Consider the following 27,089-nt stretch of genomic DNA (forward strand, 5'->3'; position numbering starts at 1 on the left):
CTCATAGGTTATTTTGGCAAAGGCCAACCCTGAAGGAGTGATGAGGGTTGAAACCTCTGCGTGAAAAGTGGGGGAAGTGTGAGGGGCAGGTGCTGAGGGGTGAGGGGGCTCCCGGCAGAGCCTGGATCCCTGGGTCTTGTCCCTCACGCCCCAGTGTATTTCATTTCTGAAACTTCCGACCACCTGCAGATTTATCTGGACTGTGGAAATGTAGACGTCGACCAATAGTTCCCCTGGGAAGATACAAGACCCCTCTGATCACTCACATGTGCTTCAGGTCTTCTCTTGATAGCTTGTAGACTAGCGTGGGGGACCTAGACTGAGGGTGGGGGTGATTCAGGTCACTGGACATCTGGGGAAAGGGTAGAAGAAATTGATAAGAAAGAAAAGACCACATTGCCTATTTCAAAATACCACCCAGCCCACCTTGCTCCTAGGAGAGGAGAAGAAAACCTGTCTTCCTTTTTGCCTGATTTCAGTGTCTTTAAGTCCCCTGCAATCCCTCATCTCTAGTAAACCTAGTCTTTGGCTCTTGGGCTCTGTGTTGATGGAAGCCTGGCTACCAGCAGCTTTCCCCTTTCTTAGTCTGAATCCCTGTGGCTCCTCTCTGCTCATTGTCTTTCATCCCTGGGAGTCTGAGACCAGAGATTTCCTGATGCCTTTTCCTAAACTTTCCGACTCACCCAAACCTGTGCTGGTCACAAGCGAAACATTACATCAACTTACTCGTTGCCTGCAGACGTCAGTGTTACACTGACTGTTAGTTACAGAGAAGAGATCTCAGGTTGAGGTGGACTCTCGGTCAAATCATCTAATTCCAGCTAGATGAAACGGCCTTCCCTGTGACAGCTTCGTGTGGAAACATGGTGTCTGTCCTGGAGTTTCCAAGCTTTTGAGGCACAGACCATGTGACACAAGTTTCTTTTCTTAGACTCACTCTTAGAGTAATAGAGGAAACCCTGGACGTCATCTGACCCTTTGCGACTCCATGATCTGTAGCCCACCAGACTCCTCCGTCCATGGAATTCTTCAGGCAAGAATACTGGAGTGGGTAGCCTGTTCCTTTCTCCAGGGGATCTTCCTGACCCAGAGATCTGCACTTTTGAAAAATCCTATTTCTTTCTACTCCTTTGCTAAATAGACTTTTTCAGTGTAAATGTATGTGCCTGATTAGGGTTAATGAATGTAAATAGTCTTGCCTGTTAGAAGTACTATGGGCCTTGGGCAGCTTATAACAGGCTGATCAATATTTCAGTGAAAAAAATGTCAGACATTCGTGTTAGACTCAGATTATAAACTCTTCAGAAATGGGAGGGTAGTTTCTCTGTTACTATTTAAGGACTGCAGAAGCACACACATTTATAATACATAAAATAGAATGTGAACCTTAGCATTATTCAGAAGGCCTTTCCATTATGAGGATTAAAGAAAACTCATTATTTGAGACATTTGTATTGGCTTTTCCTACCGGCACAAAATTGGCATGATTGGGGTAGGAAGGGGTTTAGGACTGGATAGTGGGGATGGTTTTGTTTTAGCTTTCTTATTTGTATTGAATTTTTAGGTCTACATGTAGATTTCAGTCTATAAATAGCTTTCATAAGATTTGTGGTAAATAAAGCTACAGATGAATAAAATAAAAGTCCATCACTTTATCTGAAAGTTTACCATCAGAAGGTGCTACTTTAAATTTTCTGTATTGAAAAGTTTTAAATTGGGGCAATTGAGAATCATAAATGAGGTCTTCCCTCCACCCCCACCCCCAGCACATCATAATATTGTTCTAAAATCTTCTTGGAATCCTCTTAGAAAGGTTTTAATTTCCTTGCCTAGTTTATTCTGTCAATCATTATCCGTTATCTGGGCCCTTAATGTATGAAATCTAATTGCACGCATAGTTTGAATTGTTCTCAAAGGTACCCTTAAGGTTACAAAAATTTTTTCTTACCCGAGACAGAGGATTAAATTTAACCGATGTAGTACAAGATTTGTGCAATGAAAAGTACAGAACATTGTTGAAAGAAATTAAGGAAGACCTAAGTAAAGGGAAAAACATCCCATGTCATGGATTAGGAGACTTAATATTGTTACAGGAGCAACATTACCTGAATTGATCTTTAGTTTCATTGCAATCCTTTTTAAAGCTGGCTTTTCTGCAGAGATTTACAAGCTGATTCTAAAATTCACATGTACCCAAGAAACTAGAATAAGGTTGAAACATTGACAATTTCTGATTTCACACTTGCTCCAAAGCTGCATAAATGAGATCTTATGTGGTTCTGGCATGAGGACGGACTTGTAGACCAATGGAATAGATCTCAGAGTACAGACATGCTGCTGCTGCTAAGTCACTTCAGTCGTGTCTGACTCCGTTCGACCCCAGAGACGGCAGCCCACCAGGCTCTGCCGCCCCTGGGATTCTCCAGGCAAGGACTCTGGAGTGGGTTGCCATTTCCTTCTCCAATGCATGAAAGTAAAGAGTGAAAGTGAAGTCGCTCAGTCATGTCCGACTCTTCGCGACCCCATGAACTGCAGCCTACCAGGCTCCTCTGTCCATGGGATTTTCCAGGCAAGAGTGCTGGAGTGGGTTGCCATGAGTACAGACATAAATACTGACATTTGTGATCCTTTGATCTTCAGCAAGGGTAGCGATACAGTTCACTGGGGGAACAATAGTGTGTTTCAACAGAGGATGATAGGATAACTGGATATCTACGTGTAAAAGAATGAAGTTGAATGCTTACCTTACTTATATGTAAAATAACTAAAATAATTAAAATAATTAAAAATGGAGTATAGACTTAAACATAAGAGCTATGACTGTAGAAGAAGAAACTCTATGTAGAAGCAAATATCTTAAATCTTTGTGACCTTGGATCAGATGTTTCTTAAATCTGACTATAAAAACATACACAACAAAAGAGTAGGTAAGTTGAACTTCATCAGAATTAAAAACCCTGTGCTTCAAAGGTCACTAGTGATCCAAGAAAGTGAAATGCCAGCCCACTGAAAGGGAGAGAATGTTACCCAATAATGTATCTGGAAAGGGCCTCTATCCAGGATGCACAAAGAATCCTTAACATGCAGTGATGAAGACAAATAGCCCAATTAAAAAGTGAACAAAGAATTGAGTAGATATTTACCCAAAAACGTATAAATGGCCAGTAAGCACATGGAAAATTGTCATTAGGGAAATACGAATCAGCACCTTCAAACGCGCCTTGGAAGGCTAAAACAGAAAAGACAGACATTAGTGTTGGCAAGGATGTATGTGGAGAAATCAGAGTCCTCAGACCCTGCTGATAGGATTATAAGTGACGTAGCCACTTAGGTAAACAAGCTAAAGACAAGCGTTATCTTATGAATGAGCAGTTCTGCTCCAGGTATATACATTCCCATGAGAACTAAAGACAGGTGTGCAAGCAGAAATGTATGCATGAGAGTTGATAACAGCATTATTCATGCCAGTCATAAAGCAGGGAAAGCCCAAATGTCCATCAGCTGATGAATGGATAAACAAAATGTGGCATCTGTCTACCGTGGAATATTATTTTGCAATACAAAGGAAAGTATCATTACCTGCTGCAGCGTAGATGAACCCTGAAGGTATTAGGCCAAGAGAAAGAAGCCAGTCACAAAAGAGCATGTATTCCATTGTGAGATTCCATTTACACGAAATGTCCAGAATAGGCAATTCCGTAGGCACAAAACAGATTAATGCTTGCCAGGACCTAGGGAAAGGGAGGATGGGGAGAGAGTACTAATGGTTATCGGGTGGTTTTTTGGGTGGTAAAATGCCAGGAATTATGGTGGTGTTTGACAAAAACAAACCATGGAATTATTCACAAGCGATAAATCTTGAGTTCTAACATGTCTGAGAACCTCTGGGCCTGCTTACAGCGACTCTTTAGAAGGAGGTGTAGCCTCAGTGTGGGGTGGGGGTAGAGGTTTTTGCACCCCCTACCTTCCTGTGGTCTCCCACCAGAAAAAAAGTGTGAATATCTCAATAGGGCTTTTGTTTTAAAAAGGAAGAGGATAATTTTACAGATATTTAAAAATATGTTTGTTTTAGATTTTGGCCAAGATTTGGAGGAGGAGTAAATATCTATTCATATTCTTGAGATCAGAAGCTGCTATTCATTGGAGTCTTAAAATACTAACTCATGTACATCTAAGACTTACATAATATTTTACATCAACTGTACCACAATTTAAAAAAAAATGCTGGTTCCTTGCTGGCTAGTCATGTAAATCAATATAAACAGGATTATTTACCTGTTTTAAACTTTCATGAATTACTAGGACTCTTTTCTATGTATTGTAACATGATCTGGAAAAACAAGGCATGTGTCTCTTTTTTAAGAAGAATATTTAAATTTAAATATTTCTGTATGTAAGAAACGTCACTTGGTAAGAATTGGAAAGAAAAATTGGATTCATGCTCATCTTTAAATGTAGGCATGAAGTAACATGCATTAATTAAGAAAATAATGACTGAATTGGCAAATACTTATACTTTACAATTAAAACCTTACCTTTGATATTTTACTGTTAAAGCCAGAAAATAATTGGTAACAATTTATGAGGAATTTATTTTCATAACTTTGAGCCAGTGTCATTTATATTTTTATGGCCTTTGTACGTTTCCCAAAGGCAGCTGTGATGGATGACATTGTGTAGGCCCAGGATTTCTCTTAATATAAATGTGATTTTTGATGTCTAAAAAACTTGTATTTGAAAAAAGCTATCTTTAATTTGGTCTGTAAATATAATGACTTATTTTAGAAGCCTCTTTTCCTGACAAGTCTAATAATTCCTGTCTTTTTTTCAAACAGGATCTGGAAATAGTGTATTCCTATTTACACGGGATGGAAGCCTTGTCCAACCTGAGAGAGCATCAGCTTAGGTAAGTCAATCTAAGATGAATAACAGTGGGACGCTAGAATTTGATATGATCATTTATTATCCTGTAGAAGTGGGATTAAAGGTAACTTACTTCTGAACACTCTGCCTCATCTGGCCTCTGTACTTGGCCTTGTAAGTTTTACATCCATGTGGTAATTTTTGACATTTCTGCCAGAGTGATCACCTCTCTCCTTCCTGTCCATCTCCTCACCTAAAGTAATAAACACCAGTTGGCGAATACACTGAAGGAGCATTGTTTGCCACCCTGGTAAATAAAAATCAATTTCTTAGCACTCAGATACATATGAAAGCAGAATGTTTTTAAGTGTTCAGAGAATGACTCAGTTCGCTGTTTTAGGTCTTTGTATGGAATATATTTATTGCATTAAGTTGTCTGCCCGTTTCTGGGAAACTCACTTTATACCATAGTTGGTTTTATGCGTGTCCACTCGTAAAAATCTCATCACATCTCTTGTACAGCAACACATCAGCCTTATTTATGGTTATCTGGGCTTATACTAAAAGATCAAAACATCTTGTATAATCTAGTGATTAACTGGAACAGAAAAGAAAGGATCTTGGGAAGATGGATTGCACGTAAACACCAACTAGGAAGTTATGGGAAAATTCTGTTTCCTCCATCTCCAGATACTTTTGATACCAGCAGTTTTTAATTATGAAAGGAATACTTTTTCTATGTATTTCCCTTTTACTCTTTAAACACTAATTAATTTTTGAGCATGTCAATTTCATATTTAGTTGTTAATTGAAAAACATATCAAGAGGATTGAATACTTCTAAAATTAAATTTTTAATGAAAATCATTTAAAATAGATTGTAGGTTAAGTGTTTAAAAATTCAGTCAAGTTTTATTAGAAAGGGCCAAACCATTGGGAATTTAGAAGATGGCTCAAATTAAAGCGAGGATAATTTCTAAAGTGTGAAATTTTCATTTTATGAATTTTGATGGCAGCTATCCTAGGAAAGGAGAAGGCAGTGGCAACCCACTCCAGTGCTCTTGCCTGGAAAATTCATGGATGGAGAAGCCTGGTAGGCTGCAGTCCATGGGGTCGCTGAGAGTCGGACACGACTGAGCGACTTCACTTTCATATATCATTTTCATGCATTGGAGAAGGAAATAGCAACCCACTTCAGTGTTCTTGCCTGGAGAATCCCAGGGATGGAGAAGCCTGAGGGGCTGCCCTCTAGGGGGTCGCACAGAGTCGGACACGACTGAAGCGGCTTAGCAGCAGCAGCAGCATCCTAGGAAAAGCCTATAGTGCCAATTATCTGTTTTACTGAGTGCAGTTAACCTGCAAATGCAAATTGATTAATATACAAATGCAAATGTCACTTTGCCATATGCATATAAAACTGCACATGGGTAATATTTTGATAATTAGATTATATTGATTATATAATGTGTGTTTGTAGTATATGTGGTCATAAAATTATTTAAGGTAATAGTAATTCTATGCAATAAAAAAAGGAAAATTTTAATACATCTTATGAAGATTTTCAAGATTAAAAAAGGAGAGGTAATATAATAAAGCCCCATACACCCCTTAACCTGCTTCAGAACCATGAATTTCCTGCTGTTTCAAAAGTAAATTTTGGCTGGAAATAACTGATTACTTCAACAGTATAGTTTAGTGTATTTGCACCTTAAAAAGTCCATTTTGGAGATCATTCAACTTTGTTGGCATGAACTTACAAGGAGACACCTTTAGGATGTTTATCTTGTTCTGCTTATGTTGAAAAGTAGTTTGTTTCTCATATTTATGAAAAACATCAGCTGAAACTAAGTCCTTTTTAAGAACAAGATTGGAATACCAAAATGAATAATAGCAAGAAAAGAGGTACAGATAAACTCAATGACTTGGATAAACTGCTTTATAGTAACCACTATTTCTGGGAAAAATACATCTTATTTAGATGTTACTTCCTTTGAATTTTATAAATAAAGTTTTCCCTGTGGGATTAACAGAGAGCAGTTAAGACTTCCATGTAATGTAGTTTTCCAAATTTAGGAAAACAACAAAAAAGAGCAGCTCGTAAGATTTTCCAAGTCTGTTTCCTCAGTACTGGGCGGCAGGACCCTGGTATTTGGGGGCAGGTGGGGAGGCTTTCCTCTTTGGGAGCCCCGCTTGGTGCGCTGTGGGCCATCCAGTGCGTGGATCCTGAGCACTCTGTCACGTGCGGTCAGTTGGCTGTGTCGCTGTGAGGTCGCACACAATCTGCACACAATCTGCACACAATCTGAAGGTTTCAGAGCTTCACTCAAAACCTGGATGTCTTTCCACACAGTGTCATTTTTCTAATGTTCACTCCCTTAATCCATATGGATTAGAAGCAGCATATTTGCAAAGGGGAGGAGGAAGCTCCAGTTGGGAGTTGAGGCCAAAATATCTTTAAAAAGCAGAGTAACTGCGGTCATTCAGTGTTGGAAACAAGAGATTGCTGGGGAGGGGAAATATGTGTGTGTGTGTGTGTATATCTATATCTATATCTATATCTATATCTATATCTATATCTAAAATAAAACTGTATATATATAGTTGTATATAGTATATGTGTGTGTGTCCATGTATACATTCTTCAGCATTATGGATGAGCATAATTATTATTACACAGGCAATCTTAGACATTAAGGGACAATTAAAATGTGGCTAGTATATTCTTTAGGAATTTGGGGAAGATCAAACATTCTGTTAACAGCATTTAAGAAAAAAAATATTTGGTACTTTTCCCATGTATTTACAGCATTGTCTAGAGATGATTTTGCCCTGATCTTCTCTTGGTGCTGGTTAGGCTGATTTGTGCAGTCAGCGGTTGTCACCTGCATGCCTGCTATGTGCTGGAAATCAGGTTGGCCGTGGAGATGCCACAGTAAAGTTGACCAGACCCCTGCTGCCATGGAGCTTATGTTCCTAGTGGGGCAGACAGGATTTAGGGGTGTAGACCATTGTTGTTTCATTCAGATGTTAGCATGTTGGGCTGCTCTTACTTTGTGGTAGAAAAGAGGGAACATTTGTGTCAGCTCAGCTGCTCAGAGATCCCCACGGTGCTGATGGGTCCTGATGCTCTGGGTGGGAGCAGGCAGGAGCCGTGGGAAGGTAAATGTAGGTTGGGATGCTCAGTGCAGTCAACAGTGCAGGGCTGTGTATTCAAGGACAGGGGCTTGGATTTTCTCCTGAAGGCAGAGGAGATGAAGAGCAGGTGTGAGGTGCTGTGACTGCATGTCAGGAGAACAGGCAGCAGGTGTGCAGAATAGAAGCAGACGCTGCCTCTGTAGTCCTGTAGGAGATAATGGTGGGATGATGGCTTAGACGGGTTTCCCAGGTGGGTCAGCAGTAAAGAATCCACCTGCCAGTGCTGGACCTGCAGGAAACTTGAGTCCTATTCCTGGGTTGGGAAGATCCATTGGAGGAGTAAACGGCAACCCACTCCAGTGTTCTTGCCTTGATAATTCCATAGACATAGGAGCCTGGCAGGCTATAGTCCATGGGGCCACAGAGTCAGACGAGACTGAGCGACTGAGCATGTGAACACGATGACTGATACCAGGTTTTCACAGGTGGGTGGTGAACGTGGTCAGCCTGGGAGGATGTCTTTTTGAAACAGGAACTGGTGGAAAGACGGGCTGTGAACAAAAGAGAGGAGTCAAGGATGATGATGCCAAAATTTTTGGCCTAAACAGTTGGGTTCTGACTGGGGAAAAGCAGATTTGTGGGGTAGAAATTTAAGATCTTTTCGGATGTTTTGAAGATGAAATGGCTATTACACCAAGTAGGCATTTAGAAGAGTGGGTATCACAGTGAGGGCTTAGGTGTGGGGTGTGGCTTTGGAAGCCATCAGGTTATGGATGACGTTAAAAATCACAGACTGGATGAGGTTACATGGTGCAGAGGAGAAGAGGACTGACAGCCCCTGGAGGTGGGCCATTTAGAAGTCAAGTAGGGACTTCCCTGGTGGTCAAGTGGTTAGGACTCTGCACTGTTACTGCAGAGGGTCTGGGTTCAGTCCCTGGTCAGGAAACTAAGATCCCACAAACCCCATGATGTGGCCAAAAAAAATAAGTCAGGTAGAGGAATGGGCAGGGGCAGGGAGTCCAAAGGAGTCAGAAAAAATGGTTAGTAAGAAATAGAGGAAAACAATAGAATGGGAAAGACTAGAGATCTCTTCAAGAAAATTAGAGATACCAGGGGAGCATTTCAGGCAAAGATGGGCTCAATAAAGGACAGAAATGGTATGGGCCTAACAGAAGCAGAAGACATTAAGAAGTAGTGACAAGAATACACAGAAGAACTGTACAAAAAATCTTCATGACCTAGATTAATCACAATGTGTGATCACTCACCTAGAGCCAGACATCCTGGAATGCAAAGTCAAGCGGGCCTTAGGAAGCATCACTACAGACAAAGCTAGTGGAGGCAAAACCAATACAAAAATTGTAAAGTAATTAGCCTCGAATTAAAATAAACAAATATATACTAAAAAAAAAAAAAAAAGCTAGTGGAGGTGATGGAATTCCAGTTGAGCTGTTTCAAATCCTGAAAGATGATGCTATGAAAGTGCTGCACTCAATATGCCAGCAAATTTGGAAAACTCAGCAGGGGCCACAGGACTGGAAAAGGTCAGTTTTCATTCCAGTCCCAAAGAAAGGCAATGCCAAAGAATGTTCAAACTACCACACAGTTGCACTCATCTCACATGCTAGTAATGGTCAAAATTCTCCAAGCAAGGCTTCAACAGTATGTGAACTGTGAACTTTCAGATATTCAAGCTGGATTTAGGAAAGGCAGAGGAACCAGAGATCAAATTGCCAACATCCATCAGGTCATCTAAAAAGCAAGAGAGTTTCAGAAAAACATCTGCTTTATTGACTATGCCAAAGCCTTTAACTCTGTGGATCACAACAAACTGTGGAAAATTCTTAAAGGCAGAAATACCAGACCACCTGACCTGCCTCTTGAGAAATCTGTATGCAGGTCAGGAGGTAACAGTTGGAACTGGACATGGAACAACGTACTGGTCCCAAATTGGGAAAGGAGTATGTCAAGGCTGTATAGTGTCACCCTGCGTATTGAACTTCTATGCAGAGTACATCATGAGAAACACTGGGCTGGATGAAGCACAAGCTGGAATCAAGATTGCTGCGGAAATATCAATAACCTCAGATATGCAGATGACACCACCCTTATGACAGAAAGCAAAGAAGAACTAAAGAACCTCTTGATGAAAGTGAAAGAGGAGAGTGAAAAAGTTGACTTAAAAAGCAGAGACATTACTTTGCCAACAAAGGTCCATCAAGTTTCAAAGCAATGGTTTTTCCAGTAGTCATGTATGGCTGTGAGAGTTGGACTATAAAGAAAGCTGAGCACCGAAGAATTGATGCTTTTGAACTGTGGTGTTGGAGAAGACTCTTGAGAGTTCCTTGGACTGCAAGGAGATCCAACCAGCGCATCCTAAAGGAAATCAGTCCTGAATATTCATTGGAAGGACTGATGCTGAAGCTGAAACTCCAATACTTGGACTACCTGATGCGAAGAACTGACTCATTTGAAAAGACCTTGATGCTGGGAAGGATTGAGGGCGGGAGGAGAAGGGGATGACGGAGGATGAGATGGCTGGATGGCATCACCGACTCAATGGACATGAATTTGAGTAAACTCTGGGAGTTGGTGATGGGCAGGGAGGCCTGGCATGGTGCAGTCCATGGGGTCGCAAAGAGTCCGACACAACTGAGCGACTGAACTGAATTGAATAAGAGGAAAACCAGGAGACTTAGAGAAGATAATGCTGTAAAGAAAAGAGAGTCATCACATGCTACTGAGAAGTGGAATTGATACAAGGTCAGAAAAGACTGAGATACCAGAGAGGATGCTGGTAGTTCTTAGAGGTTTTTTTTTTTTTTGGGTTTCTAGGACCTAGTGATTGGGGAGTGGGAGAGGAGGATGAGAGAATGGAGACAGTTTATTTATGTAGACAACTCTAAAAAGAGAATTTCCATCATGGGAAAAGCAGAGCGTGGATAGTAGCTGCAGGGGCTGTGGGTTCAAGAGTGTCCCCTCCCTCTGTATGGGCGATGGACGTAAGGTGTATTTATATATCAAAGGAAGCCATTCAGGAAAGAGGGAGAAACGGCTGATGGGGAGAGAGGAGATGAGCGTGCAGGAGCACAGGAGGCACTGTAGCAGGACTGAGATCTCGGAGAGGATGCGACAGGAAACAGGGCAGAGCCTGTTATATAATTTAAGACCTGGTATTTTTAGACCCATGACTTAAGTCTCATTCTTCCTGGGAAGAATTCGTGTGATTCAGTCCCTTAAAACTCTGTGTTTAATGTGTGTTCAAGGACCCATGTTGCCTCCCGGATTTCAGTGAATGTTTCGGGTGGTCGCAGGAAGAGCAAGGCAAAAGAGAAGTCAGGTGAGGTGTTTTCAAGTGAAAAAAAAAAAATCAAGAGTGAGTGGCATGGTTTGGAGTTTGCAGACAGGGAACACATCTGTGTGTGTTGATCCCGGTGTTTCGTTGGTAGCCCCAGTGAGCAAAGTGCAGATGCTCTTGAAGTAATCACTTCTATAGCCAGTCCTTATTATTCCTTCTTAGTTTCTCCTTAAGAAGGAATAGTCATTTTCTCTTTTGCATTTCTGTACTTTTGGGACATTTTACTCAGGCTTAATATAATAAGATGTTTTTTGAAGATGCTGTTCTTGAGGTAATTTTGAATATTTAAACATTCATGTTTTCCATAATTTTCATAATTTTTTCTTCAGAGATGAATCAGCTGAAATAACAAATCTTTAAGTTATAAAGCATGTGCTTAGTCATTTTAGTCATAAAAATAATGACTTTAATGAAAGCCTACTTTTGTCTGAAATTCCATACTGTTAAGTAACATCAGTGTTAAAGTGTGGATGACGTTATCACTTTATAAATTAATAGGTTTCCTTTCTGGTTTTCAGCTTCCTTTTCATTTTCTATTTACCTTGGAGAACATTAATTTGTCCACATGTCCTTTGCAAAGTATAAAACACATACAATTTTGTTCTCTATGAAATGAACCTGGTGAAGCTGACATCTAACAAAATGTTTTTTTTCAAGCGTTTCTTTACCAGATTTCATTTTATTTTGTTAACCTAGGTACCATAAATACTTACATTGAGGCCAATACATGGTTGTGACAATCATAGAAATAATCTTAATTTTCTACATAATGTCTCATTTATAATTTAAAACTATTAGTGTGTGTTTTAATGACAAATGGTGAACTCATGTCTTTATTTTTTGTTTTACAGGTTGATGTGTGAAACTGTGAGATACGAAAGACATGAAGCCAATGAGGTTTTGTACTAGTAGGTGTCTCCTTTTTCTTTGCACCGTGCGTGATATGGCAGCTAAATGATGCACTTAGAGTATCAGAGAATTACTAGGGACACCTTGTCAAGTCAGCGTTACTTAATTTTGCATTAACTTTTATTGCATATTGTAGCAATGGGAAGCATTTCAGCTGTTTCCGGTCATAAAGTAGAAGTTTGCAGCCTTTTGCTGATAAGTCTGCATATGCATTTATGTGTCTCTCATGTAGTTCAGAGATGGTATTTGACATTATGGAGTATTTTGACTTTTATCGCTATGAAATGAGAAATAGTCTGGACTGGAGTCTTTCCAAAAGAACAAAATGCATATATTCCCACCATCACAGCAGATGAGAGGTAATGATAGCATAAATGCCATATTTTGGCTTGTTTTTTTTTTTTTTGACTGCACTCTGTGGCATTTGGGATCTTAGTTCCCCAACCAGCTATTGAACCTGGGCCCTCGTGGTGAAACCATAGAGTCCTAACCATTGGACCACCAGTACGAAAATGAACTGCCCGTGTCTCTCTGGGCTTAGTTTCTTCCTTAAATCATATTGATATTCTTTTTAAGGCGTGTGACACACTCCTTGAAACAATGGCAACTAGTTTCTTAAAGAATGTGATAAGTACTCAGTAGATAATTATTAGTGTATTAAGGATGTGTAAGTTCTGATCTGCTAAGTCACTTCAATCGTGTCCGACTCTGTGCAACCCCATAGACGGCAGCCCACCAGGCTTCCCCGTCCCTGAGATTCTCCAGGCAAGAACACTGGAGTGGGTTGCCAAAGTTCTGATCTACTAGACATATAATTCTGCTGATAATGTTTGCCATGAGTGATGGTTGTTTTGTTGACTTTTCTTCCTGTTTTTCAAGTCACTTACTAAATAATTACTACTTTTCATGCATATTATAAGGAATCTTTATTGAAATAAATAAGATACAGCATCTGCGCTTAAGGAGACATGAATCTTTTGGTAGAAGTACAAACAGAAAAAAATGGAAAACAGCAACAACAAAAACTAACCAACCAGAATGCCTATAGGTTTGCACAGAAGGGGTGCAGGGGAGGGTCTGGGAGAAGTGGCCCTTTGTACTCTGTCTCCTAGTGTGTCTGGCGTCTCGAGAGACTTTCTCGGCAGGAGACACCATGTATACAGGGGCACAGAGAGGGGAAGGGCCTGGCCTCACATTTTGAACAGTGTGGCAAGTATAGTGCGAGTGGCCTGGGGTGTTGTGGGGTCAAGAGAAGAGGTAGGTCACAGTCACATTTGCTTGTGAACATATTGTTAGAAAAGTCATCCTTGCTTCTTTAGGCAACTGGAAATGAGTGCTCTTCCTTCTCAATTACATTTTATTATGGAAAATCACAGATGGTCACAGTATTAGTGACATGGTAATAAAACAGACCCCCATGGATTCATCATGCCACACTGTCCACTGATCACCAACAGTGCTTTATCTCTTACTCCACCTCCAGCAGATTATTTTGAAGGAAATCCAGACATATCAATTCACCCAAAGTTGTTTTGATATGTGTTTTTATCTTTAAAAGATAGACTCAAGAAAAAAAAAAAAAGCTTAGCCACAGTATTATCATCAAACCTCAAAACATTCTTTCATATCATGAAAATTAAATTTTTTGGGTACAGTTTGTTTATTGGTTGGTATCTTTCTTAAGTGTCTTTTAATCTGCAGGTAAGTGGCTGATTTTCAAGCAGCAAAATGATGTGACCAGAGGCCTTCCAGCCCCACTCATTCCCCCAAAAATAGGCTCTGTGTCTGCCTGAAAGCCCAGGGGGAGCGTTGGATTGAGTGGACTGGCAGGGAGATCTGTCAGGCGGCCACTGCCAGAATCTGAGATGATGATGCTTGATCTGGGGCAAAGACAGCAGACACGGGACAGTCAGGGGTGGATTTTTTCTTCTTAATTTTGGCTGCACTGGGTCTCCATTGTGGTGCTCAGGCTCAGAGGTTGAGATGCACAGGCTTAGTTGCCTGAGGCATGTGGAATCTTAGCTCGAACCCGAGTCCCCTGCATTGGAAGGCAGATTCTTAACCACTGGACCCCACCAAGGAAATCCCACGGATGGATTTTAGAAGAAGACACGGGTGGATCTGATGCAGGATGGTTCTTGGCTGTCTACATCCATCTTTAGGCTTCAAAGGCCGTACATACATCCAATAAAGTAGAGTAAAAAATAACCAGATGTAATTGGTAATGAGAAAACTCACACTGGGGGTAAATGCCCTTAATAAATTTATCCTTGAAGGAATCAAGATGTAAATAATTTAGACTATTAGTTCTCTTTTAGGAGCAATTAAAAGCTACCTGTGGAATGGGTGTACGTATGTTAGGGTTGATGATCTCTGATGAGTATTATTAATTTGTTTCAACAGTCCAGTGGCAGTCAGTGTCAGCTTTCTATTGGTTTGTCCTTTCCCCCTGAAACATGATCTGGGCCGTGTTGATGATGAGATAACAGCAAATGTGTAACAAGCCCTCTGTCCATCCCACATACGTGAATCCAAGCCTTGTGTGTATTAGTTTACTTCCTCCTTGCAGCCGCCCTGGTGGATCTTTTCATCACCGCTGTTATACATGGGAAGGCCCTGAGGCTTGGAGAGAACAGAAAGCTGCCCCGAGAGCACAGCTCAACCTGGGGTCTGGACTCAGCCCCCCCAGACCTAGTGACTCTGCAGCCTCAGCTGTCCCCCTACGCAGCAGCATCCCCACCCCCTTCATGCCTCCATAGAAGATGGTGTCCTGTGAATGTGGGTGAGGAATGCATCTCTCCAAGGGGTGGAGGGCGCCTTGCCAAGGGGCAAGGGCGGCCCCTGCAACTCACCAGCCCTTCTGCCCGCATTGGCCTGGCTTCCTAACAGTTATTATTTATTATCCATTTAAATGGAAGGTAGATTACAGTGTTTTAAATATACTTTTTTTTTTTTTTTTAATAGAGTCAGTTTAGGCCGTGAGCTCTGCTGATCACACACAGCCATGACTTGGAACATCCTACATTGACTGCATTTGGGCTGGAGTTTGCAGCCTGAGCTGATTATGTTAATTGTTCCTTTCGATGAATTAGTATCAGGTGGCAATGTAAGCAGTGAAGAGTCTGTGGGTCATGATTTCATAAGACCAAAAGTTCAGAGACTGAGTGTAGATTCACCCGGTCACACTCCCAGGCTTTGGCCTACCTCGCGTGAAGGATGATGATCCGTGAACAGGCTTGTCTGCTCTGAGCATTTGGTGTAGGCGCAGGTTTAAAAATGAAAGAACATCTGTATTTGGGGTGTGTAAAACTCCTGTGATGATTTAATAATACCACCACTTTTCTAGGGACCTCTTGTTTTTACCTCATGGGGGGACTGACTTGTCTGCTTGAGCTTGGAGAATGCAGTGTAGTCGAAATACCAGAGACTTTCAGAATTTGGTTTTATAACCAAGAGATGAGTATTTGTTTTCCTTATTATGTTTGTGTGCTGGTGACTTCGAAGACTATAATTATCATACTTTCACCAGGTAAATCTAGTACTCTTTTAATCCACCTCTGTGCCTCGCTGTTCTCATCTGTCAAATGGGAACAGTGATCACAGGGTCCCCGCTTTGGTGCCAGTGTGAGGCTGATATGCAGGGCCCTGTGTGGAGAACACAGAGCAGGCACGCGCAGTCAGAAATGCCAGCGGTGGGCAGCGTCCTCACTCCATCCACTGTTCTCATTGTTTAGATTTTGTTCCCCATTGTTTTAGCTGCTTGAAGCTTTGTTTAGGAAGGAATTACGACAACAGTGTTCTATCAGTAATTCCCCTGGTGTTATTTTAACATAAGCAGTGTGGCAGAATGCCATTTTAAGTTGTACTGCGATTCAGGGGAGAGTTGCAATTCTGATGAAATGGAATTTTTAAAGTGTAGACTTGCCCATTTAGGGTCTAATGTTTGTTATCCTAGAAAGTTAGGTATCGTTAGTTGAGCTTTACACAGTGGACAGAAACATCAGGTAAATTCTCCCTTCCTTTCATTTGTGATTGAGTATATGGTTGTTTTGCTGGCTTGGAAGTGCTGAGTGGAACAGTATACATTTCGTACCTGAGGGACTTCAGAGAATTTAAGAAAGGAGCTAAATACATGTGTCCATTCTCTTTTTCTTTAATGGCCAGCCATCCTCACCATTTTGGTTTAGTATCTAGTGAAGTGCTAAAAAAAAACCTTTGGATAAGAAATTGAACCATCAAAATGTGTTTTGTTTTCTTAAATTTAAAGCACACACAGACACTCTATAAACTTGGGTAACTGTATTGCATGCCCACGATCCACACGTGTTGGAATGGGTGCTTTGCTTTCCAAAAGTTTTCATAGCACTTAGATATGGGATTATCTCCCTTTATTGCAGAAGAGGAAATGGTTCCTTTATTAGAAAAAGCTAGATTAAGATCAATGGCATCTTCTAAGGTAATTTCATCTAAATCTACATCTTGCAGAACTTTGGCCCAGCTGCCCCTCTCCCAGGACCTAGCAGTCTTTACAGTCTGTGATGCGGTTTCTGGTTTCCACAGTAGCCTGAGTCCAGATGTCACATTTCCCTGTCCCCTCTACATTCCCTTCCTATTCCAGTGGCCATTTTATGCTCATATCTGCCTGAACCTCTGTCCCCTCCTCCCTCTGGAGGAGGAGCTGCCCTTCCCCATGGTGTTGGTCACCCTTTCCCCTGGTTCCTCCCCCTGGAAGAAGTGGTGTTGGCCCTCTTCCCCCGGAAGGAGGAGCTGCCCCTTCCCTGTGGTGTTGCTCCTCCCCCCAGAGATCCTCTTTTCCCTTGAGGAGCTGCCCCTTCCCTGTGGTGTTGCTCCTCTCCCCCAGATCTCCCTCCCCTGGAGGAGGAGCTGCTCCTTCCCTGTGGTGTTGTTCCTCTCCCCCAGATCTCCCTCCCCTGGAGGAGGAGCTGCCCCTTCCCTATGGTGTTGCTCCTCTCCCCCAGATCTCCCTCCCCTGGAGGAGGAGCTGCCCCTTCCCTGTGGTGTTGCTCCTCTCCCCCAGATCTCCCTCTCCTGGAGGAGGAGCTACCCCTTCTCTGTAGTGTTGGTCCTCTCCCCCCAGATCCCCTTTTCCCTGGAGGAGGAGCTGCCCCTTCCCTGTGGTGTTGCTCCTCTCCCCCCATATCTCCCTCCCATGGAGGAGGAGCTGCCCCTTCCCTGTGGTGTTGGTCCTCCTCTCCCCTGGTCCCTCCTCCCCCTGGAGGAGGAGCTATGGCTTTGCGCTGTTGCTTCCCCCACCACCCCCACCTCTGGTTCCTTGCCCAGACTCATAGGATAAAGATGCTCAACTGTGAGCTTGGTATGTTGTGATGTACACATGTGCTGTGTGTAAGTATGAAAATTCAAATACTCATGGATACATGCCTACCCACAAATAGATTTACTTAAGATTGTTTCATGTACATATGGTGATAGTTTAAGGTTTCTCAGCAGTACTTTTCGGAGAAGGCGATGGCAGCCTACTCCAGTACTCTTGCCTGGAAAATCCCATGGATGAAGGAGCCTCGTAGTCTGCAGTCCATGGGGTTGCGGAGAGTCTGACTGAAGCGACTTAGCAGCAGCAACAATACTTTAAAAAATAGAATATTTTATATTTACTTTTAATCTTTGAAAATGTTTTATTTTTGTGATGAATCAAAGAGCAGTAAAATAAATCATTTAAAAATGTATTTAGTTGGTGAACTCCATCAGAGCAGAAACTACATTGGGTTAGATTTACACTTGTGTTGCCCAGCACAGACATTTGCATCTTGTCTGTTCTCGTTGTTATTTTTTTGCATTTACTTGAAAGGAGTTATTCCTTTGCTAGATCAGCTGAGAAAGACCTTCTTTATGGTCTTTCAGGTAAAACAGCATGCATGTTTAGGGTTAGGGTTAAGTGTTAAGTCCTTTGTATTGATTTTCTATGAAACTACTTAGTGAGTAAAAACCTGAACTCTTCTTAAATTCAGCTGTTTAAAGTTGCATGTAGTCAGCAAACGAGGTTCCCTTCCTGTGCTTTCTGATCAGTGCGGCCACAGTGCTGTGAGCTGGCAGTACGTGTCAACCCTGACCTTGGCAGTGGGGTGGGCAGGTTCGGTGTGGGTTTGTTTCTGGACAGCTGCAAGTTAGAATTTCTGGTGCCACTTTTCTGTAGGTGAGGAGCAGGTTTACCCTGAAAATGAAACTGTAGTGTGTAACTGAAAGACGCAGATGTGTGAATTTCATGACCCACTGGTGTTTTTCAGAAGAATTTTTGGCTGCTCTGTTAAATTTGAGAAATTGTCCCCGAAGTCCTTGGGTTTAGCCATCTGCCCTCAATATAGCTGAATCACTGATGAATGGATGGTCATAAATTGTAATCTGCATCGATGTTTTTTATTTAATTCAGAAAAAGTTCATTGAGTAACTTCATGACACTTAAGACCTCACGCCTTCATTTTGTTTTTAAAATGAATTTTATAAAGTTAAGAATGACTATATGTTGAGTCTATAGAATCTTTGGCTTTACTAGTTCTTTAGTTGTTTATATCATTCCCTTTGCTGGTTTAGTGAATTACCCTGGTTAAAAAAAATTATGTCCACGTATTCCCCCCCATTTTCAAAATACTGATTTTTAAAAAATAAAAATATTTTCAAAATACTTTAATATATTCAAAATAAAATATTTTCAAAGTATTTAGCTGAAATAGCCTCAATATTTCCATCAGTTATCAGAGTTCTTACTGATTTTACTGATTTATCCTATTTGTTGGATTTAAGCCACAATAGTTTGTTGAGAGGAAATTAAGGATTTTCTGAAAAACTTAATGTTATAATGATGCTGTTTTTCCTTCAGAGTTTTTAGTGATAAAAGTGAAGTAGCTTCTTATGATTTGGAACTTTTAGGAAATGGAACAAAAAACCTCTGCTTGTAATATGTGTTTTCATAAGTGTGGAAATTTGTGGTTATGTGCTTGTATATAATTAAATATTATGAAGTATATAATTTTATAGAACAGTATTGCTGTTCTTTACGTCAGGAATGTGTGTGTTAACCCTTGGTAGAGGACTCTTTCTGTCACGTGTCCTACACTTGATGCCTGAGTATGGCTGATGTGTGTGCTTTGGCTTTCTTTGGATGGTGATCTGGTGTTGTCAGGGTCGCACACTGCCCAGCTCCTTTAACTTTTCTAGTGAGCTTACTCTCTGCCATTGGCTGCACAAAAATGTATCATATATATTTTGTCTTGGAGCATAAAGCTTCGAGTCCCATCAGGGAGCAACAAAAAATTTTATTAAACTTTTTGGTAAATCCAGTAGCAGAAGTGACAGTAATACATTTGTGAAAAAGAGCACAGTTCTTACGAATCTGCATGTTGGAAGGTGGCGATTGTCAGGGCTACAATTTTAAGCCCTGGAACACTTCGTTCATGAGAAATCCTCCTCGATTCTATCGTGGTGGCTGTTAGTGGTGGAAGAGCTGGATGAGGTTCTGTCCCCTGGGTCTGGTCATGTCCCTACTGAGAACCTCTGGTCTGAACTCGCTGCTGGGCTCCCGTGAGAAGGTACAGGGTCATCTGGTGTCAGAAGGCAGAGTTAGTCCTGCTCTGTTTTTTGGTATAATTGTATACATGAGAGTACACGTCTGCACCGGTCAGAAGAGACTAGTGACCGTGTGTGTGTGTCGGAGGGGAAAGGGGGTTAGAATAAGATGTCAGACTTCAGCAGGGGCTTTGGAGAGGACCCCACAGGATGTGGTGGTGGGTTGTGCAGAGGAAGAAATTCAGGAAGACTTTCTGTTTTCTGTTTTATCCTTCGACTGGATGATGTTACCAGGACAGCAGCTGTAGGAAAAGAAACAAGTATTTTCCTAGTCGTGGTCTCTGGTGGCCGGCCCTCTGAGTTCCTTGCTTGTGGGCTCCACTTACTTGGTGGAATTTGGATGGTCTTCATTTTAGTTCCCACTGAATGAAGCCAGTAGGCCTGGGAGGTAACACTGCTCCCAGATGCCGGGGGCTGCTGTGTGCAGCTGGGGCTGCGTCCGGGTGGTGTGCATAATTCAGTGCAGCCTCCTTTCTAAACCCAAACCTGATCTTGTGGGTCCACGTGGCTGCGTGTCCCTGCCCCTTCCTGAGTGGGCGCCCTCTCCACCGGCCCTGGAGGTTTCTGGCCGTATCACCCACCGTGCTCCTGTGTGGTGGCCGCCTCTGTGCATCTGTGTGTCCTGATGCTCAGTGGCTGTCGTCCCATACAGCCCCATAGGGCATCCTCCACTCCGGTCCCTCCTGCCTGTGCTGCGCTGCCCTTGACCTGCTCCCGAGGGACACCCTTCCTGTAGACCCGATGCACTCCTTGGGCACTAAATTCTCATCCCGATGGTGTTTTTTGCATGGGGACCATTCCTCTAGTTTCTGTTGGTTGACATCCCCTCTCTCCAAATACACACACACACAGACCAGATGTCAGTTTGTGGCTGGCAGGGGTGGGTGTGAAGCTCTGTGTCCACAAGGACAGGAGTGCCCTTGCCTGAAGCCCCTTCCTCACCCCATCCCTCCTACCCTTTTTGAAGTCTTTTGGCCACTTGGGCTTCACTTAAATTTTCGTATTGTATTAGCAACTGAATTAAGTGGCTTCTCTCCAATTACTTTTTTGCCCTTTGATAATTCTGTTTCTGACTTATTCTCTTTTCTTTTGAGTTATTAGCTTATTATCCTTACCCCTCCTCACCCCACTCCCCCGCCTCCATCAACTTGTGCTAGGTCCCTGTATTCAGCTTCCTAAAGGGGAACCTGGGACAACACAGCTGCTCACAAAGCCCTTTCATGGGGAGACACTGCCACCCTGTGGACATCTAGGTTATTGTCAAGGACGTTTTTTAACCCTCACTTCATTTTTCTAATTCCTGGTAAATTGAAACGCATGGCTTTGACTTTCAGACACTTTAACACCTCACCTGAGTTAGTGTCTGCTGCTGCTATGTCACTTCAGTCGTGCCTGACTCTGTGTGACCCCATAGACGGCAGCCTACCAGGCTCCCCCGTCCCTGGGATTCTCCAGGCAAGAACACTGGAGTGGGTTGCCATTTCCTTCTCCAGAGTTAGTGTCTATTCAACTATTAATTAACTTATTAATAAAATATCTGAGTGCAAGTTGAGCATCATCTAATGTGTCCGTGGAGTTACTGAAGAGTAGAGGAAAGACTTCTGAGATGATGATACTCTGCTTCTTGTGGACAAGTCCAAAGTGGCTGGGAACCCAGCAGAGTGACTCACTTTATTTGGAAGGTACTAAAATGTTTCTCAGAGGAAGTGGTCGTTAACTTGGAATTCAAAGGATGAGTAAGGAGTTTACTAGGCTAAAGATACCCTTTAGGAGCTGGAAGAGCAGGTTTGTTCGAAGGCCCTGAGGCATAGGGGAAGGAAATGGTGTAGGTTGGTGAGTGGCATGCAGTCTGAAGCCCAGGACTTGTTGGGGTTGAGAGCAGAGAGGAAAGGTGTAGGTGACCCTTTCAGAGGTGGTTGTGAGAGAGAGGAAGAGACCAGTGTTCTGTGTCCCTGCTATGCAGGGTGCTTGGTATGTATTGTGTCATTAAATCAGAGTGACGTTGTGAAGGACTAATATCCCCATTTCACAGTTGAGGAATCAGAGCCTCAGGAGCTGACGTCACCAGGATCACATGGCTGGTGTGACAGAATGTGTGTTCCAAACCTTTGCTCTTTGCAGGGCATCAGACTGCTGCTTTTAGGTGCTGGTTGTTGGGGCTTGATCTCGGTTCCCTGAGCAGATGCTGCCAAGATCCTGACCTGTTCCCACAAGCTGCATCTCCTGGCCCTGCCTGCAGGGGGCTTCCATGCAGGTGAAGGGAGCCACCTAGGTTGCTCAGGGATGAGAAGTGGATCGAGAAAAGCATGAAACAGAATGAATTAGATGGGATAAGTATTTTGGAGTGTGGGAATCAGTGAGAAGACCTTATTGAAGAAGTGGTGTTAGAGCCATTCCTTTGGGGCGCAGGGTGACTTAGAAGGTAGGGAGATACCATCTAGGAAGGGGGTTTGTGCTGAGGAGCAGAGGGAAGTGAGGTGGGAAGAGTGGGACCAGGTTACACATTCCAAGGCTGCACCTGCCCTTCTGGTTTAGCCCAGGAGGTGTGGGCACCTAGACTGGTCAGTCGTGATGGCTTTTTAGGGTGTTTCTGTCTGATCACACGGCATGGCGGATCGGTCGTTTTATGATGTCCTGTTTATATTTTGCTTGCTTGTTTTGTTTGGCTTGATTCATTTTCTCTCTGTTGACAGAATCAAAACAGAAGCTCTGCTGAGGGCCTTATCATACCCTGGGCTTTGTGGCTTTCATCTTGTTGGGTGTAGGATGGGAGGTGTTGGAATCAAATCTTTGTCTGCTGGAGTTCTTAGCTCTGTCTAAAACTTTTAGGTCTTCTCTGAGTGTCCATTTTGGTGATCAGAGGGGCCTCTGTAATCTCTAGGTGTCTCTTTTCTACCTGTTACTGGTGATGTAACACTAAAGTTATTTGTAAATGGTCAGTTACTCCGAGATTCAGCTTTTACCATTTCAGTAATCCTTGATGGGACTCCTGAGCTCATAATTTTAAAACATTAAACAACTGGGAAAAATATAAGTGACATTGGTGAGTAAAATTAGTTGTATCCACAGTGACTGACGTGTAGTATTTTTTACTCCTGGCCATTTGTTCCTGTTAGGCTTGTAATTATTATTCTACAAGTCAGTCTTCTGTTAGCCAGCTGCGTTGCCACATATGTCTGCAAGGGAGATCTCAGATTCATTTTGCTTCCCCTCTAAGTGTAGACAAGTTGGATGCTGTTACTGCTAAGTAATTTCTTTCTCTTCATTTCTTTTTAAAAAGTAGTCATTACTTGGCAATATAGAATTCGTGGTGACAGGTGCCCTGTGGGAAGGGGCGTGGTTGCAGATGTTGAAGAAAAATGGGTTATGTCTACACTGAAACACTGCCTGCCTGATACATAATTATTATAAATGCAGGAGAGGGCAGGGTAGCACAGTGGTTTCTAACGAACTCAGGAGACTTTTCTGGCCAGTTGAGTAAAACAGATTTTATTGGTGGCATCTCAGTATGAGAAACTTAAGCGACTCATTGTTTTTGTATTCTTCGTTCTATTCTCTTTTTGTAAGAAAGCCTTCCTCAGTGATCGGTGCAGATAAATAGAAGAAAACAATAGAATGGGAAAGACTAGAGAATATCAAGGGAACATTTCATGCAAAAATGGGCTCAATAAAAGACAGAAATGGTATGGACCTAACAGAAGCAGAAGATATTAAAAAGAGGTGGCAAGAATACACAGAAGAACTATACAAAAAAGATCTTCACGACCCAGATAATCACGATGGTGTGATCACTCACCTAGAGCCGGACATCGTGGAATGCGAAGTTAAGTGGGCCTTAGAAAGCATCACTACGAACAAAGCTAGTGGAGGTGATGGAATTCCAGTTGAGCTGTTTCAGATCCTAAAAGATGATGCTGTGAAATGCTGCACTCAATATGCCATCAAATTTGGAAGACTCAGCAGTGGTCACAGGACTGGAAAAGGTCAGTTTTCATTCCAATCCTAAAGAAAGGCAATGCCAAAGAATGCTCAAACTACCGCACAATTGCACTCATCTCACATGCTAGTAAAGTAATGCTCAAAATTCTACAAACCAGTCTTCAAGAATACCTGAACTGTGAGCTTCCAGATGTTCAAGTTGGTTTTAGAAAAGGCAGAGGAACCAGAGGTCAAATTGCCAACATCCGTTGGATCATCAAAGAAGCAAGAGAGTTCCAGAAAAACATCTTCTACTGCTTTATTGACTATGCCAAAGCCTTTGACTGTGTGGATCACCACAAATTGTGGAAAATTCTGAAAGAGATGGGAATACCAGACCTCTTGACCTGCCTCCTGAAAAATCTGTATGCAAGTCAGGAAGCAACAGTTAGAACTGGACATGGAACAACAGACTGGTTCCAAATCGGGAAAGGAGTATGTCAAGGCTGTAAATTGTCACCCTGCTTTTTTTAACTTCTATGCGGAGTACGTCATGAGAAATGCTGTCATGAGAAAAGCACAAGCTGGAATCAAGATTGCTGGGAGAAATATCAATAACCTCAGATACGCAACTGAGTGCCGAAGAATTGATGCTTTTGAACTGTGGTGTTGGAGAAGACTCTTGAGAGTCCCTTGGACTGCAAGGAGATCCAACCAGTCCATCCTAAAGGAGATCAGTCTTGGGTGTTCATTGGAAGGACTGACGTTGAAGCTGAAACTCCAGTACTTTGGCCAGCGGATGCAAAGAGCTGACTCATTTGAAAAGACCCTGATGCTGGGAAAGATTGAGGGCAGGAGGAGAAGGGGACGACAGAGGATGAGATGGTTGGATGGCATCATCAACTCAATGGACATACTTTTGGGTGAACTCCGGGAGTTGGTGATGGACAGGGAGGCCTAGCGTGCTGCAATTCATGGGGTTACAAAGAGTCAGACACAACTGAGCGACTGAACTGATGCAGATGACGCCACCCTTATGGCAGAAAGCGAAGAAGAACTAAAGAGCCTCTTGTTGAAAGTGAAAGAAGAGAGTGGAAAAGTTGGCTTAAAGCTCAACGTTCAGAAAACTAAGGTCATGGCATCTGGTCCCATCACTTCATGGGAATTAGATGGGGAAACAGTGGAAACAGTGTCAGACTTTATTTTTCTGGGCTCCAAAATCACTGCAGATGGTGACTGCAGCTATTAAATTAAAAGACACTTACTCCTTGGAAGGAATGTTATGAGCAACCCAGACAGCATATTCAAAAGCAGAGACATTACTTTGCCAACAAAGGTCTGTCTAGTCAAGGGTATGATTTTTCTAGTAGTCATGTATGGATGTGAGAGTTGGACTATAAAGAAAGCTGAGCGCCAAAGAATTGATGCTTTTAAACTGTGGTGTTGGAGAAGACTTTTGACAGTCCCTTGGACTTCGAGGAGATCCAACCAGTCCATCCTAAAATTAATCAGTCCTGAATATTCATTGGAAGGAGTGATGCTGAAGCTGAAATTCTGATACTTTGGCCACCTGATGTGAAGAACTGACTCATTTGAAAAGAGCCTGACACTGGGAAGGATTGAGGCCGGGGAGAGAAGGGGACAACAGAGGATGAGATGGTTGGATGGCATCACCGACTCAATGGACATGAGTTTGAGTAAACTTTGGGAATTGGTGATGGACAGGGAGGCCTGGCGTGCTGCAGTCCATGGGGTCGCAAAGAGTCGGACAGGACTGAGCGTCTGAACTGACTGATAAGATACGAATCTTTAAAAAAGACAACTCAATAATAAAGACATTATCAGCAACATGAATGAGCCTAGAGATCGTCATATTGCGTGAACTAAGAGAATGAGAAATATATGATATCACTTAAATGTAGAATCTAAAAAAGGATACAACACTGCTGTATTTAAAATGGATAACCAACAAGGACCTACTGTATAGCACACGGAACTCTGCTCACTGTCATGTGGCAGCCTGGATGGGAGGAGAGTTTGGGGGAGGATGGTTATACGTGTGTGTGTGTGTGTGTGTGTGTGTGTGTGTGTGTGTGTGTGTGTGGCTGAGTCTCTTTGGTGTCCACTTAAAGCTATCACAACACTGTTAATAGGCTATTTGTGTGCTCAGTACTTAGTCATGTCCGACTCTTTACAATCCCATGGACTGTAGCCCGCCAGGTTCCTCTGTCCATGGGATTTTGCAGGCAAGAATACTAGAGTGGGTTGCCATTTCCTTCTCCGGGTGATCACCCTGACCCAGGGATCTAACCTGTGTCTCCTACATTGGCAGGCAGATTCTTTACCAGTGAGCCAAGCTAATGCCATCAGCCATACTCCAATATAAAACAAGTTTTTTTTTTTTTTTTTTTTTTTAAAAAGAGTAAGGACTTCAAAATAAAAGTTTTTGCCACTGGTACCCACAAATGTTACAAAAAATGGTACAAATGAATTTATCTTCAAAACAGAAATAGAGTTACAGATGTAGAAAAATAAGCTATGGTTACCAGAGAGTAATGGAGGGGAGGGATATATTGGGAGATTGGTATTGAGATATACATACTACTGTGTATAAAACAGATAACTTTATGTTTTAAACACACACACACGTCGCTTAGTTGGTAAAGAATCTGCCTGCAATGAAGGAGATCCTGGTTTGATTCCTGGGTTGGGAAGATCCTCTGGAGAAGGGGAAGGCTACCCACTTCAGTATTCTGGCCTGGAGAATTCCATGGACTGTGTAGCCCATGGGGTCGCAAAGAGTCGGACACGACCGAGCAACTTTCACTTTCACAAATGTAGATATTAAAACAGATACACTTTGTTTTACACCTGAAACCAACAAGCTATTGTAAATCAATATACTCTGATTGATATACTTTAAAAAATTTTTTAAAAACCAAGGCATTTTGACTGTCATATTTGGCGTGGCAAGTAGTACGTGCCCACCAAATCCAGTCAAGTGTTGGCAATGGTCATTCTCTGCAAATACCTCCTGCAACAAACACAGCTCTTGTGAGTTAAGATTTGAATTTTTTGGAAAAGGGAGAGAAGCAGCTCATCCATCAGGCAAATGACATTACAGTAAGTGGGAGAGGTCTGGAGGACCGGTTTCTTATCTTCACGTTTTAAATCTCTGCGCGGCTTTCCTGGTATGAAGCATCAGCCCTATTCGTAGGATAATCGGTGGGTGTTCAGGGGACCAGAGTGTTTACTGTCACAGTGTTTTGTCCATTTTGGACGTGGGTTGCTTCTTCATGTGTGTTTTC

At 42.3% G+C, this 27,089-nt stretch overlaps 1 protein-coding gene across 11 annotated transcripts in view; it reads left to right on the forward strand.

Annotated features, from left to right (window-relative positions):
- RAPGEF2 (Rap guanine nucleotide exchange factor 2) overlaps window positions 1-27,089 on the forward strand; it is a 273,080-nt gene that overhangs the window by 79,112 nt on the left and 166,879 nt on the right. For all 11 annotated transcript variants that reach the window (XM_045163133.1, XM_045163134.1, XM_045163135.1 and 8 more), the window contains exons 2-3: window positions 4,836-4,906; window positions 12,207-12,263. In XM_045163133.1, coding sequence (XP_045019068.1) covers window positions 4,836-4,906; window positions 12,207-12,263 — 128 coding nt within the window. The remainder of the gene's footprint in view (window positions 1-4,835; window positions 4,907-12,206; window positions 12,264-27,089) is intronic.

This window comes from Bubalus bubalis, chromosome 17 (genome assembly GCF_019923935.1).
Source record: "Bubalus bubalis isolate 160015118507 breed Murrah chromosome 17, NDDB_SH_1, whole genome shotgun sequence".
Classification (NCBI taxonomy): Eukaryota; Metazoa; Chordata; class Mammalia; order Artiodactyla; family Bovidae; genus Bubalus; species Bubalus bubalis.